This window comes from Strongylocentrotus purpuratus, unplaced genomic scaffold (assembly GCF_000002235.5).
Source record: "Strongylocentrotus purpuratus isolate Spur 01 unplaced genomic scaffold, Spur_5.0 spur5_scaffold_21, whole genome shotgun sequence".
Lineage (NCBI taxonomy): Eukaryota > Metazoa > Echinodermata > Echinoidea > Camarodonta > Strongylocentrotidae > Strongylocentrotus > Strongylocentrotus purpuratus.
Genome location: NW_022145607.1, coordinates 12,291,153 through 12,310,991, shown reverse-complemented (window position 1 = coordinate 12,310,991; position 19,839 = coordinate 12,291,153). Strand labels below are relative to the sequence as shown.

The following is a 19,839-nucleotide window of genomic DNA, read 5'->3' as shown; positions in this document are numbered from 1 at the left end:
ACCAGCGACACCGACCTCGACTCCGGGTGGACCGGAGAACACAGCCGCATCGACACCGACATCGTGGGCCGCTGTGGCGGATAGGGCGACGCGGAGGTCGGAACAGGTTCACCACCGACCGATCATCGTCAAATTTGCTACCTACCGCGCGAAGCAGACACTGATGGCGGTTAGACGCCGGCTCAAAAACTCCGGGATTACTATAGCGGAGGACCTGACCTCCCATAACTACGAAATACTCAAGGTGGCAAGATCGTCACCAAGAGTATCCGCAGCTTGGTCGTCAGATGGCCGCATCCTGGTAGCACTCCCTGCGACAAACGGCAAATCGGTCAGGAAAGTTATCGGTACCATAGAAGAGGCAAGAAAATTAAGGTAACCACATTAACACGAATAGAACGTGAAGAAAAACTCACATAGACTGATAGACAGCTAGAGAGAGAAAGAGAAAGTAAGACGACAGAACTATAATATTTCCCTGGGAGGTTCCCGACCCTCTCAATAGACATTTTTACTTTGAACTTTTATTATAGAACTCAGTATTCCCTAATAGGGGATTTAATTTGTGATTTTGTGATTTTTTTTTATTGTAACTTGTTTGACTTATCTGGGTGAGTGTGTATGAAGTGTGTGAACTGTGCTGATTTTTTATCCTCTGCTCAATCATTCATCTGTACGCAATGTATTTCAAGTATATTACCTTTTAATCATTTTCTTAGTGACAATGATTTTTATTGGAATGTATTCAGTTTCTTTCAATTGAATCAAAATATTAATATTGAAAGACTCCAAAATTTGAAAATAAATCCATTTGTTATGAATAAAGAACTCAAATTCAGTGAAACACCATTTTTGGATAATGATTATGATGTAACTCAACTCAAATGTGATTATATGTTTTGTGAAGATTTTGGAAAGAAATATAGCTTATGTACACCATCTTTGTCTTTAATACATATAAATGCAAGAAGTTTAAAAAAGAATTTTGATGATTTTCAGTTACTACTCAGTTCAGTGAAATTTGATTTTGATATTATTGCTGTTTCTGAGACATGGTTCCACCCAAATCTTGATCTTGATATATATTCTATGCAGGGGTATTCCTTGATACAACAATGTAGAGACAATAAAAACGGTGGGGGCGTTGCAATTTATGTTAAGCACAATATCCAGTATAAAATTCGCAATGATTTGACATGCATTACACCTGATTATGAAATTGTATCAATTGAAACAAATGAACCTTTAAAAAAACCTATTGTAATTACTTGTATTTATCGCCCACCAAGCTCTGATATACCATGTTTTATAGAAAAGATGAACTCTGTTTTAGAATTATTGGATAGTGAACGAAAAGAAATATATATTATGGGCGACTTTAATATTGATTTATTAAATTGTGCTTCTCATGATAAAACAAATGATTTTTTAGAAAAAATGCTTTCATTTTATATGCTTCCACTAATTTCGAAACCTACTCGAGTATCTACAAAAACTGCAACACTTATTGATAACATTTTTACAAATACTTTAAATGATAATGTACATTCAGGTTTGTTATACTCCGACTTCTCTGACCATTTTCCAGTGTATTGTATTAATGTTTGTAAAAATAATAAAGATAATCAGTATAGACATCGTTCTGAATTTGCTAGTATGAAGAAAAGAAAAATTACAAAAGACGGGATATCTCGATTGAAGAATGAGTTGAAAAAAATAGATTGGTCAAATATGTATAATGTTGATAATGTGAATTATTGTTATAATGAATTTATATGTAAATTATCATTATTGTACAATGATTGTTTTCCATTGTTACCCATTTTTGAAAAGAACAAGAAGTGCAAATTCAAGCAACTATGGATGAGTAAAGGACTTTTAATATCAGTACGAAAGAAACAAAAATTACATCAACAGTTCTTGAAACAACGTAATGATAATAATAGAACTAAGTATACTATATATAAAAATAAATTAACTTCTTTATTACGAACAGCTAAGAAACAGTACTATTATAAAATGTTTGCTAAGTATAAACATGATTGCAAGAAAACATGGTCACAAGTTAATGTATTACTAGGAAAGAGCAAGAAGAATGATTTGCCATGTAATATGTATTTTGAAAATATTAGTTACAATAATAGAAAAGAGATTGTTGAATGTTTCAATTCATACTTTGTTAATGTAGGGAGTAATCTAGCTCGTGGCATTCCTGTTGTAGATACTTCATTTAATGATTATTTAAAAACTCATAATGATTTTACATTGTTTTTAAAACCTACTACAGTATTTGAAATAATTGAACTTAGTAAAACATTGAAACCATATAAAGCAAGTGGCCCAGATGGTATTTCTCCCAGAGTAGTAAAAGAATGTATACACTTTATTGTTGATCCATTATGTAATATATTTAATAAATCAATTTCTTCTGGAGTATTCCCCGACAGTTTGAAATTAGCTAAAATTATACCCATTTATAAGAAAAATGAAAAAGAAAATATACAAAATTATAGACCAATTGCTCTTTTATCAATTTTTTCAAAATTATTTGAAAAAATCCTGCAAAAAAGAATTTATGATTTTTTGGTTAAAAACAATTTATTGATAAATGAGCAATTTGGATTTAGGAAGACTTATTCTACATGTTTGGGAGCACTTCATTTAACAGATTATGTAATTAAGAATATGGATGAGGGTAATTATTCATTGGGTGTGTTTATGGATTTGTCAAAAGCGTTCGACACCATTGACCACCACATACTGCTCAAAAAATTAAATTATTATGGTATTCGCGGCCTTCCATTGAAATCAATTGAAAACTATTTGAGTGATAGAAAGCAGTATGTGGTGGTTGACGGTGTCTGTTCGACTAAAAGGGATGTAATATGTGGTGTTCCTCAAGGATCTGTTCTAGGGCCCCTTTTGTTTTTAATTTATATAAATGATATTAAACAATCTTCAAATGTATTAAATTTTACACTCTTTGCAGATGATACTTCCGTTATTACATCACATAGTAGTGTATATACTTCAGTTGATATTATGAATAATGAATTGATAAAATTGGATAATTGGTTCAAATGTAATAAATTATTTCTCAATTATGATAAAACAAATTATGTAATATTTCATTCTCGAAATCGGAAGATCCCTAGTGATTTATTGCCTATACAAATTGATGTAAATATTATAAAAAGGAAAGAATGTGTTCAGTTTCTTGGTATTATAATTGATGAATTACTTAATTGGAAACCTCATATTGATTGCATTTCGTTGAAATTATCTCGAAGTATTGGAGTTTTGTCAAAGCTAAAGCATGTTTTACCATCAAATATTTTGCTTATGTTGTATAATAGTATGATTTTTCCACATGTAAATTATTGTAATATTATTTGGGGAAATACTTATGCATCATATATAGATAAGATTTATTTGTTACAGAAACGAGCCGTGCGTATTATTACTAAATCTGATTATTTAGCCCCATCACGGCCACTTCTTGTTAAAACACACGTAGTCTCAATTTTTGAATTGATTCAATTTAATATTCGCATATTTATGTTTAAATTTCAAAATCGCCTATTGCCAGAAATTCCTAATATAAACTTTGTTATTAATAGTGATATTCACTCGTATTCTACTCGTCAGAAAAATCATTTACATTTATTTAAAGTTCGTACGACAAATGCACAAAATTCTTTCTATTTAAATGGCATTAAGGAATGGAATAATTTGAGTAATGATATTAAGGAAAGTACAACTCTATCTCGATTTAAAGTACGATGTACACAGTTATTATTTAATGATTTATGTAAACAAGTTTGAGCAGAGGAGGATATTTTGAATGTATGTGTGTATGTATATGTGTGAGCGTGCTTGTGTGTTTGTATCATGTTATTTTAAAGTTTTTTAAACTGTATAATTTATGTGTAGTTTGTTTTTTCTTGTTAAGGCCCCACCACAAGCAATTTGCTTCTAAGGGTGTCCTTTACCGTATTATGTTTACTATGTTACTCATTTGTATGTACATGTTTCATTTTATGGTTAAATAAAACTTTACTTACTTACTAATATATACATCTGTATATATATTTTTTTAGTGGAAGGTATGTTTCATTTTCTGTGGAAGGTTGGCTGGTAGTTATTGTTTATGATTATGAATCCCAGTATATTTTTAATAATGAAATATGAAATTAGATATTGGTAATGTTGAGCTACAATGTATAATTTCTCTAAATTCTGTTCTCATCAGTTTGCCGTCATCGGAAGAGTGATGGGGGCAAGTGGCCGCAGTTCCAGGAAGACGTGGAGCTCGCTCAGCTCAGAAATTATCCCAACATGGCGATACGTCAGGAAAACTCTAACTATGCTGTCACGTAAGTCTAATATGATAATCCTCATTTTCTTTTCAATGATAATGATAATATCAGCTCATAATGATACGAGCTGACTCAGTTCAGGAATTATCCCAACATGGCAATACGTCAGGGAAACTCTAACTATGCTGTCACGTAAGTCTAATATGATAATCATCAGTTTTCTTTTCAATGATAATGATAATAATAATATAATGTATTTATAATTTACCACCTCGACTTATGTGCTCAAGGCTCATGGAATCAAGTAAGTGTACAGGTACTGTATGTACATGTACACTGTAATATTCAAGGCTATATTGATACTTGCATACCGGTATGCTTCAATGGTGAAATTCATTGAGAGATTTAGGGAGAGAGAGAGAGAGAGAGAGAGAGAGAGAGAGAGAGAAGCCTTTATATCATTTGAATGAGCAATGCCTATATTAGCAGTCACATATCTCATGCTGTTGAAGGAAAGACCTCCCAAAATTATGACATTCCTACATTGTACATATCCCCCTTTTGCTTATTTAGTTTAGGTACGATGTTTCTTCACATGAACTTTATATATCATATCCTCTTGTATGAATACTTAGCAAATTACATAACTTAATAAGGATATGAATAATTTAGTTGTTAACTGTATATGCCTATACAAGACTTTAGTGTCATGAGCCAGAATGAACCAGAAAGAACCAGTCACCTTGGATAAGTAATGTAGAATGAGCAGCTGATAGCACATGACTACACATGTGAATATCATCTTATCCTTTAATTCTTATCATTACTTGTGTGTACAAGGGGTTCATTAGTTTGTGATGAATACACATGTAATTAAGTAAATATGAATCAAAAGCTACACAAGTCGATACACTTTTGTGAACATGCGGCTACTCTGTAATGTTCCGAGATAAAACACAGGCTTATCAGTAGCATAGCCATAGATTCTTGGCTGACTTGGTTTTCCATTCCTTGTGATATTAAAAAATTGTTTGATTTGATTTGGGTCTGGAACCAGCAAGACTATCACCCCATATCCCTCAAACTCATCTTTTCAAATTGGGGGGGGGGGGGGGGGGGGGGGGGGGGGAGGGTCTGTTTAGTTCTAATTCATATCAACCTACCTGCATTATCCAGTATCTTGTGCATATTTATATAGATTAACTCTGTATTGGGGTAAAGTATCAAGATCTATAAATGCACCATGTACCAGCAACATACAGTTGTATATAGTAGGTCATATTGCTAGAGTAATATGATGAACAGACAAAATGAAGGTGTGGATGTACTTTATCACATCTGTTGTTAAACCGATTGTAATATAGTAAAAATGAATGCTCTGGAATTTGTTCTGTCTTCGCAAATACAACGTCGCACAGTCAACAATGTCAAAGAGTTTATGAGCAGCAATCACAAAGCGACTTTCTGTGAATGAACAAATAGCTGAAGAACAAACATATCTTTCATGAGTGAACATATTGTTTGATAAAGGGTGGCTGAGAGAGAGAGAGAGAGAGAGAGAGAGAAAAAAAGAACTGAAATGTAAGTAGAAGGTCACTCAATGATTGCGTATTTGCCTGACTTGAACCCTTTTCTTGTTTGTCAAAAAACTTATTGGTGTACACATTTCTGTGTGTGTGTCTGTATACATGTATATCGTCGGTGGGGTGACAAAACCTTGTATCTCAAAAATCATGAATTTTCAGGAGAGCGCAAAAAACCTTTCCTGTCTCAACAGATTTAGTGCTGTGACACCGTCCTTTGTTTGGAATTTGTGAAAAAACTGAGACATGAGGCGTTCCATGGATTTATCAGGTGGTGTCGTAGGCCATTAGGTACAATATTATGCAAACAAATCAAAATCTAAAAAAATTGAGATATGAGGTTTTGTCACCCCACCGACGATATGTCTCTCCCAGTTTAAAAATTGTTGTTTGAAAGTGCTTTTCATGTAAGGAAAGGTTGTATGGCACATGCTCCAATATCGCTGCATTCTATATCATGACTAACTGGAGGGGGGGGGGGTGTTAAGACCTAATTATGGCAGGCTGTTCATGCCACTTTTTGCTCTCACCATTTACTGGCATTGGTCTCTCAAGGGACGTACAAATCATGGTCACAAATCTACAGAATTGACATTTTTTGATAATTCATTATTTAAGTAAAAAATATTATCTAAAGATCATAATGGTGAGAGCAAACAGTGGCATGAGCTTAGTCTTTGTGAAACACTCCACTAGATTCCTAACCTCACCTCTGGACCAAACGATATAACTTGCCCTGAACCTAAACCTAACCCAAATTCCCTATTACAATCATAACCCTAACCCTATATTTTCGACAATATAAAGCTCAGAGAAATTGTCCCTGGAGCATATGTCTGAGCATGGCAGTTATGAGATGATGAATATGATAATTCTCCAGCTCATGGTGAGCTTTTTAATTTGACAAGAAGCTTATGAGGTGAAGGACTTTTTTCCCCACAAGTACCCATGAACTTATTGCTCCTTATGAGAGATACATACATCTACTGAATACATACTGAATTTGTATAGGTCACCTTGAGATCAATAAAAGATGGCCCTTTGTCTTTGTCTTATTGGATTTCTTTTTGTTCTTTTTCCCATCTCTCTATCTTCTTCATTGAATATATATATATATATATATATATATATATATACAGGTGTATATATATTTTACTAAAGGCGTCATTAGAGGGACATTTGGAGTGAAAAATGAGTCATTAAGTAGACATTGTGATTAGGAGGACAATTTGGTGTCCTCTTAACATTTTTTACGTTTTATTTGTTGTGGAAGGCCCAATTTTGTTATATATCTCTCTCTATATATGTAATTTTACTAAAGGCGTCATTGGAAGGACATTGGGAGTGAAAAAATGAGTCATTAAGTAGACTTTAGGGTTAGGGTTAGGGTTAGGGTTAGGGTTAGGGTTAGGATTTTTATGATGTCCACTTAATGTACCATGTAGGGTTATATATATATATATATATATATATATATATGTATCTCTCTCTCTCTCTCACTCTTCATATTCTCAGGCTATATTTTACATTCACATTACATCAAAGTGAAAAAAATTACTATTTCCTTTATTTTCTTTTTATTTACACAGACATGATGGCAAGGAAGTTCTTCTTCCTATATTCCAGAGAGAGAGACTCAAGTTGATCACCTTCCTTGGGAGTGGTGCGTTCGGTGAGGTGTTTGAGGGATCTGCCCTTGATATCCTTGGAGACGGGACTGGCGAAGCTAGAGTTGCGGTGAAGGTAAGTCTCATTCAAGGCATCTTCTTGGGAGGGGGGGGGGGGGGAGGCTTTGGTGTCTTGTCAGTGACTTTAGTCTACAGGGGTAGAAATTGGATGTCATAGAGATTCAGAGTAATTGATTGGATTGTGAAATACCCCCCATTTTTTGTCATGCCATGCCCAAAATTAGAAGGGGGCAACCCTTCCCTTTGTCGCTGAGATCAGATATGGGCCTAAAAAAACCAGCCTCATTTTCTTCAGTACACAAGTGCCGTTTCTGTAAATTTTAGGAGTCAATTGTCTGAACATTTGCATCATTGCCTTCGTCTTGCAATCACTCCACTTGTGTCAATGTTTAAGCAGCTTATTGCCGGAAAACAGTGCTATTTTTCTCACTGATATACTCTACATGTTCACCAGAACTTCCACTTTTGACTCTCTTTCTTGTAAAGACATGTATGTAAACTTATATCAATGGAAATAATTGATCAAGTAAACTAAATTTGCCCATTGATTAGGACCTTTTTAGCTTCCATGGAAATCACATCTGGACCGCCAAGAAAAAAGTTTGAGAACCCCTGACCTAGGAGTTTGCTGTGTATAAAGGCTACTGGTTATATCAGTACTCAAGGGCTTTGTCATTTAATTGGTATCAGTTTGAACCCTCGACAGTGATTATAAAATTTGAAGTACATTTCAATGATTTGTTCAGAACCGATATTATATTGTTAAGTAATATCAGTATCTTCAATATGAAGTACAATTCAATGATTTGTTTAAGACTAATATCGTTATCGTATTGTTAAATTATCTCAATATCTTCAACAGTGTGTCATACACAGATAGAAGGTTGACGGTTATGCCACAAAACAAATAGTTTGCCGATTCATCAATTAAAGTAATCTCTTTTTGTTGTTGTCATTGCCAAAGTCATGGCAGAGAAAGAATGTAGATATTGCAAGTAGACCTGTAGACCCACATGTAGGTAACAAAGAAACTGGATGCTTGTATAACTACAGTGTACTCAACTGACATTGAGGATATATTTGACCTTTCTAAAACCCAGTACATAAACAGGATTTCATTTTGTACCATATCTCTTTCCACGTTATACGATGTAACATGATAACCCTATATTGTCCATGGTATATAATGACCTGGGGCGTATTTATATCCTTTTCAACCTTCATATTTCTTTTTTTTTATGACAATTATGATTATCAAGGAAGTATGTCTAGCAACTATACAACAAAAGGCATTTTTAAGACAAAAAAAAATGAATTGAATACAGCTCAATTTTTCCTATAATTCCCAGTACAAAAGTTTTTTCATACTTTCGAAACAGAAGGCAAGAAAAATGTCATCAATGACTAACGGTTGGCTCTTTCTAATCGTGATTCATGTTACACATGTTTCTCAGAATTAGTTTTCATGGCTGTAATATCAATCCATATCATATCATATTAAATCTGAATTTATGAAAAGCAAATATAGACATTGCTTTTCTTCGAGATTGTGAAATGGGTTTAAAACGAGAAATAAATACCTGTGTGGTACGTACGTAGAAAGTCAAATATATTCTTCCCTCGTAACAGGGTGCGAAGGTCGAGTGGTGTCAATAATTCAGTAGCAACCTCCAAAGTGTATTGGGTCATATTGGGTGACAGTCACTTTGATATTTGCAGTCTAGTTTATTGGGAAGCAATAAATGAGTAGATTTTATATATTGCATATTTTCTTATTCTTCTGTTCTGAGGGATATGTTCAGTATGAAGAGAAAAGCATGAATTCTAACCTAAATGAATATTATCTTCCTTTCAGAATAAATGTGTTGAATTAAGTCCGGACATATCAAGACATAGCACTCTTTCTCACTCTAAAGGCTTATTCTGATTGGATGCATTAAACCGCCAAAAACACCCTGCTTAATATGTTTATATTTAAATGTTAACATTACAAATTGTTAACGTACATTACGTCTTTATCAAAGGGTTTTTAGCCACCTGCATGTATATTCCATCCTTCTACGAAGAAATGTGTATTGTAGGATCAGTGTGCAAAGGCCACCTGTCTACAGCGGCCACTTTTCCTGTTTCCCTTGGATGGTCTTAGCAGACAGGTTTCACTGTATAAACATATTATTATCTTATTTTATTGTTAAAAAATATTTCTTGTCCTCTTATAGACTTTACGAAAGGGAGCTACTGATGAAGATAAACAGGAATTCTTGAAGGAAGCCACTGTTATGGGGTAAGTGTGTTATATAGCCTTCCTTTATACAGAGCTAACATACTGTATACCTGGGAAACATGGGTGCCCCAAATCTAAGACTGGACCTCCCAAAATTTGGAATTTTTAACAAAGCACTTGTGCATACAGACTCTAAGTTCAGGGTACGTAGTTCAATTTGGACCCCTTTCGAAAACAATAGTGTGGAGCTCTGCTTTATCTTTCTTTGGGCGTGCAAGATGTCTTTGTTAGGACCCAAAATAAACCGCTTTTTATGATTTTGTCTAAATGCGGGACTAAACTACTTGTAGCTATACTTGCGCCCTCTATATAGCCAACAATGCCTAAGCGGTACCCATTGATCCCCATGGTTCTCTTTTTCTTATGTTAATTGAGAGCTGATTTGATGAGATAACCATGTGCTAGTGACCACGCAGGGAGGTCTAATCCCTCCTGGCCAAAATAGTGCAGGTAGTCTTTAAATATCTGTATACATTTCTTGCTTCTGTATGTGCCTCTCTGCTGAGGAACAATGATAACTGTACATGTATACATTTGTAAACGACTGACTATTGAGGAAAGGCTCTATGACAGGAACAAGATACTTTGGGCTTTCCTCGGGCACTAGTTGCAGGCATTTCATACTTCCCTTGTTTCTATATATTTTAACTCTTTCCCTGGAACTTATATAACAGATAATTTAAAGTGAATAAATATCATGGCAGCGCCTGTTTTCCTGATTTCAACCAGAACCAAACGGGTCCCTCTGACATAATGTTGACATAACGGTTTGTCAAAGGACTTGATAGTCTCGAGAGGACCCATTATCTTAAGGTCATGTCTTCATATGCTTGGAGTACAATGAGACGTGACATAATGTGTACTCAATGACGGTAGCTGTGTGATAACCCATTTTTGAGCAAGATAATTTCCAGATATGGGAATTAGATTGATATTGCACTGATTGAACTTAGGTATGATAAGAGGAGTCACAAGTAAAGCATAGTAACTAAGAAATAAAAAGGTTGATTTTAAGGTTATTGGCATACTTGTCTGAAAATCAGAGTCCTTTTTGAAACGGCTTGAAAATGTACACATCTAGTATGTGGAAATACTGTACATGTATGTGATGGATAGGAAAAAGTACAAAACAATGTTAATCATTGTTCTTTTTCATGCAAAATCTTGCCATCAACATCGTCTTTTATGATCTTCAAGATTAGCCATTACTGTGACTGGTAATGGTACAAATAAAAGTAACGGCAGTCACACATATGTCAAGAACTGTAACCCCCCTCATCCACCATTTCAGTTATAATTATCTTTTCCTTTTTTGACAAAACTCCTCAACCCATGAAATATGAAATTCAAGATAAAGTATATTTATCTGGTATTAAAAAGTAAAAATAAAATCGTAGTCAAAATTTTTGTTATCTTTTTATTTATCTTGTATTGAGATTTGTTTTTCCATTGATTAAAAATACATGTAGCAGTTCTGGTGAAGTGTTAACAAATATTCTTAAGAAATATCTGTTTGATTTAGCCTATAATCGATTACCATTACCGGTACCTTTCATGTCCGTACCTTTCCTATTGCACTTTTGTATATATTTATCATGTATTTCATATTTTGCACAAGCTGCGCCTTGAGCATTTGATTGTCGAGTGGATTTGGCGCCTTACAAATCTTATGTATTATTGTTATTATTTATAACATCTTTTTTCCCCCATTTTTATCAGAAAATTCAAGCATCCCAACATTGTATTACTGATGGGTGTGTGCCTCGACAATGACCCACAATACATCATCCAAGAGCTGATGGAAGGCGGAGATCTTCTCTGTTACATCAGAGCAGCGAGGATGCCAGCTCCTACCAATAGCAAGATTACACTCATGGACCAAATTGAGATCATTCTGGATACGGTCAAAGGATGCGAGCATTTGGAAGAATTGCATTTTGTGCATAGGTGAGCACTACTTCTCATGTGTTTTCATCTTTGTAAACTTACGTTATCTCCTGGTACATTTATGTCTTGTTTTGAATATTTTAAGAATTAAGGAATGACAGAGAAAAAAGTCAATTTGACTTGTGTCCTATTGTATAAATGAGCACAAAAGACAATTTCATGGGAGACTATCATTGACATGTTTCAATGAGAATTCACATTGGCTTTCAAATTTGTGTTGAAACTTGGGGTTGTGCTATTTCTAGGGTGACCCAACACTTTCTATAGTGACCTTTGCTCAAAACTTTATTTTGTCAGAGATAAATGGTTTAGAGTTATGTTGCTCCTGGGTGTAAGTTTAAGTTCTGGGTTAGGATTTAAGGGTAATGATGATAAATCATCATCATCATCATCATCATCATCATCACTATCATCATCACTATCATCATCACTATCATCATTATCATCATCATTATCATTATCATCATCATCATCATCATCATCATCATCATCATCATCATCATCACTATCATCATCATCATCATCATCATCTTCATCTTATAAAGCTCTTTCCACCAAAGTCTCTAAGAGTTATGTATGGTATTTGGTCCAGGGTTGAAGTTATGAATTTGACCAGTGTAGGATTGACTGTGGAGCATTCGACTGGCAATCAAATGTCACCGTGGAGTGTATTTATATATTTATTTCAAGGGATCATTAAAATTTGCTGTACATTGTAAAGATCTTGACATTCATGCACACAATTTGTTTTGATTTTATTGTAGGGATCTTGCAGCAAGGAACTGTCTCGTGTCCACCAAGTCTTACGAAGCTCACGAGCGAGTGGTCAAGATAGGTGACTTTGGCCTGGCCAGAGACATCTACAAGAATGACTACTACCGCAAAGAGGGCGAGGGCCTCCTCCCTGTCCGCTGGATGGCTCCAGAGGGCCTGATGGACGGCTACTTCAGTGTCCAGTCTGACGTCTGGTAAGTGAATGACATTGTCTTATCTGTTTTATTTTGAAAGAGTTGAAATCATGATGATGGTAATAACTGGGGCTTTATGTAGCAAAAGTGCTATTTGTTAACTAAAAACTATGATAAAGGTCATTGGATGTATTTGTGCCCTGGTCCAGGTAATGTGTGCATCATCTTCACTTCGTAATTTTATGTGTTCCTATAGGAAATCTATTTATTCAGATGGTCATATCTCAGCCAATACTTAACATATTAAATTGGTTTTCGCCATTTGGATATTATTTTTTATGCTCTTTCGGAAAATGAAGAAAAAATTCTGAAATTCCAAAAATACACTTTTGATAACGTCACACTTCACCACTCTATATATGTATACAACACATCATACAGGGTTCATTAGTTTCTTCATCTTGAAATCAGGGCAACATTATAAGAGTTTTAACAGACACAGTTGATGTGGGGTTGTTTTGAGTCTTAAAATGAATCTGGTAACTGAATTTCAATTTCTGAAGAGTCTTCTGATAAGAACCAGAAGTGATTAATTCTTCCTCAACAGTAAATAGAGGTCAATGCCCTTCTGGCTCTCCATATTTATATAATAATAATAATAATAATAGCTTGTTCTTAATGTATATAGCGCTTTTCAGGACCGGAGGCCCTCTCAAAGCGCTTTACAGATAAGTATATTATTACCCCGGTCATATTGGATTCAGGCTTACCCGCACACAATGTATGCACATTTTCCACTCCCTGGGGAGCATTCCAGCCAGGCGTCATTTTTACAAGCGCACACTTGCTAATCTAACCACATTAGCTTTCGCATCCTACCGGGTACCCATTTAACACCTGGGTGGAGAGTGGCAAATGTAGATCAATGTCTTGCCAAAGGACATTAGTACATGTATGTACATGTAACTTGCTAATGTTTATATACCTTGTTGTTGTTCTGCAGGGCATTTGGTATCTTGATGTGGGAGGTCATGTCAAGAGGTCAGCAACCATATCCTGCCAGGTCAAACGTAGAGGTCCTAAGGTTTGTAGAGGCTGGTGGAAGGCTGAGTCAACCGGATCAATGCCCTGATGAAATGTAAGTACATGACACCGGTAACTCCTTCCCTGCTGTAGGCAGATTGAACCACTGACAATTTGATGTTGAATAGTATCTTAACAGAGAAAGAAGAGCTTGCCTTTCATGGTGAATTATAGTTTTCATTCCAATACATTTCAAAACAAATTCATGAGTTACAAATTTATGGTATCACAGAACAATGTGTTGCATCAAATTGAGCATTGAAAACAGATGCCATGATTGAAACCTTGTTTTTGAGATTTAATCTTTGATACATATTTGTTAATTTGGTGGCACATATGATGAATACTCTGCAATGTTCAAATGGGGTATCACCACTAGGCTGTAGAGTTTTATGTATAGATGTATTCTATTTTAAGTCTTTCTTGCAACGCTTGTGACAGGAAAACTATTATCTTGGCCCTGTGTTATAAAGAATTGCGATAGATTCAAATAAATCACAACCTGAAATTGACCCAAACTGTGTACTTAAGAAATAATAATAATAATAATAGTCCACTCCAAATTTTATTAAACCGAAACGGAAATTCTTTTTGCCCAATTGATCGTGAGCCCGGCAGCCACTGAGCAGCGCCAGATCGACGTTGCTCTATCCCTTATTGTTGAACGCCAAACAAGGTAGCAACAACTCCCATCTTTTAACGTCTTTTGGTATGACGCGGCCGAGGGCCGAACCCACGACCTACCGGTTGTGAGGCGGACGCTCTACTGACTGAGCCAACACTCCGGTACGAGATACGAAGTTGCGATTCGTTTCAAGTTGCTATTGATTTTAATCAATCTTGTCTCTATAAAAGACAGGACCCTGTTGTATAAAACTTCACCAACCATGCACATGTACTTCTGTTCTCATTGGACAGAGATAATAAATGGAGAATCTTGTTTAGTGATATAAAGACAGTTTCTCTAGAAGTATACTTTGTAGTAGTATACAACCTTCCCATTTCATGTATATTTTATTTTAGAGCATCAGGCACTCAGGAGGATTTACATGAATATGAATAAATTGACTAATTTGAATGTTATCTTTGGTTGCTATAGTTACATGATGATGAGACGATGCTGGGAGCGATCAACTGAAGATCGGCCATCTTTCAAGATGCTGAAGGAGATGATCCAAGATTACAGGAGGAAATCAGTTGGACCAAATGGAGCTGATAACTTTGCATTTGAAGGTGAGGATATTTTGTGTTACTGGTATATTGAAATAATTTGTAGGGATGTTGCACCTACACTGCCTTCAGTTTTAAATTGTGACAAATGAGGTTTTGATGTAAGAGGTAATTACAATAAAACATGTTGCTATTTAATATTGACACATTGTTATTTCATGAATTGTACATATTCTTGGATACGCAGTGTATATGAGATATCAGTCCTTCAAGATTATCATACAAATGGATACAAATAAATGCTCAGTACATAGAATTCAGGGCACCAATGAATTTTAAACTACATAGCATATTAACATAACATGAGATTGTTCATAGCATATATATAGTGCTATCCTCTTCGATATTATGTTTCATATGCTTTCATAGAATATGGAGAGTAACATCTGGTGATTTGGAAAAATCGAGGATTCCTCTATAATAATATTTGTTTAATTTTTATTCAAATTGAAAGTTTGGGAATGACAAAGAGCTGTTTCAGTGACATTACGTGTTTGAGCTGGTTGGAAATAGAAATCTGTAATGATATTTAATTTTGTCTGCAGGAGATGGCAAAGTGGATTACTCTCGTCTCAAGGATATCCCTCCAGAGATGGAAGACTACCTGCTACCGATTGATAGCAAGGGAGACATCATCAAGGACAAACCCAACATCGAGCTCCCGCCCGACATTGACTACGACCTCGCCGAGAAGGATCTCGCCAGTGCATCCTTTAAAGAGGAACAGAAGAAGGAGAAAAGGAAAGGCAGCAAGAAAGGCAGCCTTAGAGGGCGGTTACCCGGTGGAGCGTCCGCGGCAGATCCGACGCCACGCCTTGAGGCGGCGCTCCATGATCTAGAGAACAACCGTGAGCGAGGGCGGGACATTGATGATCAGAGATACCTCAAGTATCCTGTAGGATCTGTCAGCAAGGCAACAGGAGCGGGCGTGGCCAATGCAACAGATGGAGCAGTTGGGGGCGCAACGGGCCCAGCTGTGGACGATGGCAGTGCGGAAGGCGCGGTTGGGTACTCCGCGGGCGCGACCATGAATGGTGACGCCCCAAACAGGACTGACCTGTCAAATTACGCGCAGGCGGGAAAGCGGCATCCAAACCCGTTTCGCGCCAACTCAATGGAGGAGCTTGATGGGTACGATAATCTTTCCTTTGCTTCATCAGGTGCTAAGGCATCAGGAGGAGCCAAGCCATCCGGAGGCATCTCTGTTACGGGGGATATCACAGCAACGGACTATGCCAATGTATAACGCTTTCTTGATAGCCATCTCAAGCTATTTATAGCACAAAACTCTTTGATCATATCCGTGTTAGACATGTTTTTCGAGGCTACCACATTGAGATAATCTTCATCAACATCAAAAGTGAAGATTCTTGGATGCCTTGAAATGCAGGAAGCTCGTATGCAAGGTTAGAAGCTGTCCACGCTCACCTTATTCTGTTGAATGAATGTTGATTTTTGGCATAACGTGCATTTTGAATTAATAGTGCCCAGGCCCAGTTTTTTATGGCTATGTATTCAGTGGGTTGACTAGAAAATTTCTGAAGGAGCTGATCTCTCAATGATATAACATAAAACTTTGAACTATACATCCAGCGAAATAGTGTGTGTATGATTTAAACTATGCTAATGTGATGAAATGCCAATATGAATTCAATTTTATTATAGTGAATACAGCAATGTATCTTAGACAGCTGAATGAAACATCTCGTATTTAAGTGAAGAGGCCTTTAAAAAATTATCAGACCTTCCATATTTAATATCAAGAAGTGATGAAATATTGATGTGTATATTTAATGTTGAAATTGATCTTCGTAGCTTCTAAATGGGAATGAATTGGAATTGAATCACTACTATGTTTGTGTGCTCCATCCGTTCAGATCTAGCCTATTAAAGAGGCAAGGGGGAACTTGTGAGAAATGCAGAAAGAAGATGTCTATTTATCTTTTGAATATTTGCATAAAATTCCTGTTGACATATATAATGACAGCATTTTGCCCACAGCATTCCCTCAAATTCATAATGTTTGCTTATTTAGACAAGACAGACAATATGCTTGTACATGACTACCAGACAAGGTTTGATATTTAATTTCCATTCTAGTTCCATTTTATAGTCATATATATTTTTGTTTTTAAAATGATTTCCGTTTTGGGAAAAATGTGTATATTTCTGGTGCTTTTAGTTTCATTTTATATTGTTATTTGCCGTTCAGGTCTAGAGTGTATGCTGCAGTGTAGATCTTTTGTACCGCTTGCATTTTAGGAGACTTTATTCTTCATTTATTGATACTTTTATAAGGGTATGCTGGACATACATTTAACATTCATTTCTTGTACTTATCGTTCTGGTTTGCCAATAGCGAAGGTTTGCAAATGGAGTAGAAGCTGCAAAATGCACTGAATGGAAATAACAGAATTACCTCTACTTAAATTTTTGTAAGAAAGGTCTTGAATTGTTTTACTATTCTAATACATTTGATATTATTTTTCAGGATAAACAGAGAGAGAGAGAGAGAGAGATTTTTGTATAAAATAACATCACCGCACACTAAATCTAAAACTAATGAATGATACAGTTTCCAGGAGATTCCAAGTGCTTATTTAAACGAGAGAAAGAGAGATTTCTTCATACTTTTGTTGCATTTTTATTTTTATTTTTATTTTTCAGGTTTAATTCACTGTAATGATTGATCTTCCATCGATACTGATTTTAGATTGGATTGAAACTCCTTATAAATGAAAGCAGTGTTTGTCAAAATTTGAAAGTTGTGAATTAGGCAAATTAATCGCTTTAATGTTGGAAAGGAAATGAACTTAATGAAGGAAGATACATTTATGAAATCTACTCTAAATGCGGGATTGATATAACATATAATGATCTCATTTATTCTACTAGAATGGATAGACTGATGCAAAATTAAATTATTGTGATGCCTGCGACTTTCTCAACATTGTCTTTGTACTTTTCATTTACTGACACACAAAAAAAAAGAACTCTGAAAGGGTAATAAACAGCTGAAAACCTAAAAAATGAACCCCAGGTCAGACTGATATGGTATTATTCAAAACTGCTACTATGATGCTTTCAGCATTCATACTCATCATATAAGATGCTCTAGGTGCTCTAATAGTAACCCAGCTATAGCCAAGGCTACCGAGATAGAAAATAGTATCTTCTTTTAGAAGAAAACAAAGAAGCAAAACAAAGAAGCAAGCAAACAAGCAAGCAAACTAGTAATACAATTTTTTTCTTCTTGGGGGCGGGGGTTGTTTACATAGTCAAATTAAACATAAAATCTCTATCTATGAACTTTGTATTCTGATGACCTATACAACTTCATTTTATGAAATTATAGAAAGTTGTATATTCACACATTTTTACAGATGTTCATTTTTATTAAAGATGGGCTGTGTTGATTTGGAACTTTGTTTTAAAAGGTATTATATAGGATATATGAAGGAAAAAAATGGTGCTTTATGTATAATTGTGATTCTGTACCCGATGTGCCTCTGTTGACATTTGCTGCTTCTGCGAATTAAGTTATAACTTTATTTACTCAATGAAATTAAGAGCAATGTAGTGAATATTTAATGTAAAATCTACTTATCCAAAAATTATAGTACTATGAATATATTTTCTAAGTTATATTTGGGAATGTTTCAAGTAAACGCTGTCTATATCATATGTATTTCGTTTACCCATAGTTTCTGTATTTAGACCAAGATTGTACTCAATCATAATTAAATCAGTACTGGAACAATATATTGTATATTCAAGTATATTCTTGCTTCCCATCACATGTTACTCATTATACATACAGTCAACCATGCAAAAGTCAAACTCGCATATGTTAAAGGTAATCGCAAAACTTCTCGTCTGTGTTTTTTTTACCCATGTAAATTGAATCTTATCTAAGGAGAAGCAATTTGATATTAAGTCCCAGTCGATACGACTTGCACAAATTTGACTGTATTGGGTATCTGTATATAATGTATCCATATGTCGATCATTCAAAATGAGCAAGGTCTTGTTTCGACAGTACATGTATAATGAGTTCGAGAATGAATTTTCTAGAAATTATATACAATGTAATTGAATTATTCCAGAATATTGTATTCATAAAGCTAGCATTCCTAATCTAATACGTGCCTTGCATGTAATTGTTATGTAGAAATTTTGTTAGTTAATCAAAATGTAAATATCATATACATTCATGTTCATATTTATATATTTTATATACTTTTCATGTCTTATTTGAAGGGAGAATGAAATTGATTTTTTTTTTACAGTTATTTAAATCTATCAATCAATTGATTAAAGTGAGTGATAACAACTCTGTGGTGAATTTTATGAAATATTGCAGGTGTTTTTGTTGTTCCTCTTGTTTTATTTTGATGATAGTGTTTACTGATGGTCAATAAACTCAATACTATATATCATGATTCCCAAAGAATTTGAAAGGTACATAATATGATGAAGTATTTCAGATACATGTTGTGTCCTTCAAACTTCTATATGCTTGGATAGAAATGAATAATTGTTTAAAAGCATAATTTTCACACAGCATAATTTTCACACAGCATCTTAATTAAGATGGTAAAATTGGTGATATTTTTACTTTCCTATTGGAAGCTATCTTACAGGGACAGACCGCAGGTAAATTTTTTAATCTTTCTTAATGATCAATTGACCTCCCCCCCCTCCCCCCCCCCCCCCCCCAAAAAAAAAAGGAAAAAAAAGGAGAAATTGATGCAAGTAGGAATAGTTACAGTGAATTAATTATTCATAACCTAAAAT

General features: G+C 35.0%; 1 protein-coding gene across 1 annotated transcript in view; it reads left to right on the top strand.

Annotated features, from left to right (window-relative positions):
* Positions 1 to 19,397, top strand: part of LOC587032 (proto-oncogene tyrosine-protein kinase ROS) — a 32,529-nt gene extending 13,132 nt beyond the window's left edge. Inside the window, exons 16-23 of the mRNA XM_030994947.1 lie at positions 4,253 to 4,376; positions 7,492 to 7,645; positions 9,810 to 9,874; positions 11,594 to 11,821; positions 12,586 to 12,789; positions 13,733 to 13,867; positions 14,912 to 15,045; positions 15,588 to 19,397. Coding sequence (XP_030850807.1) covers positions 4,253 to 4,376; positions 7,492 to 7,645; positions 9,810 to 9,874; positions 11,594 to 11,821; positions 12,586 to 12,789; positions 13,733 to 13,867; positions 14,912 to 15,045; positions 15,588 to 16,288 — 1,745 coding nt within the window. The 3' untranslated portion in view covers positions 16,289 to 19,397. The remainder of the gene's footprint in view (positions 1 to 4,252; positions 4,377 to 7,491; positions 7,646 to 9,809; positions 9,875 to 11,593; positions 11,822 to 12,585; positions 12,790 to 13,732; positions 13,868 to 14,911; positions 15,046 to 15,587) is intronic.
* The last annotated feature ends 442 nt before the right edge of the window (positions 19,398 to 19,839 follow it).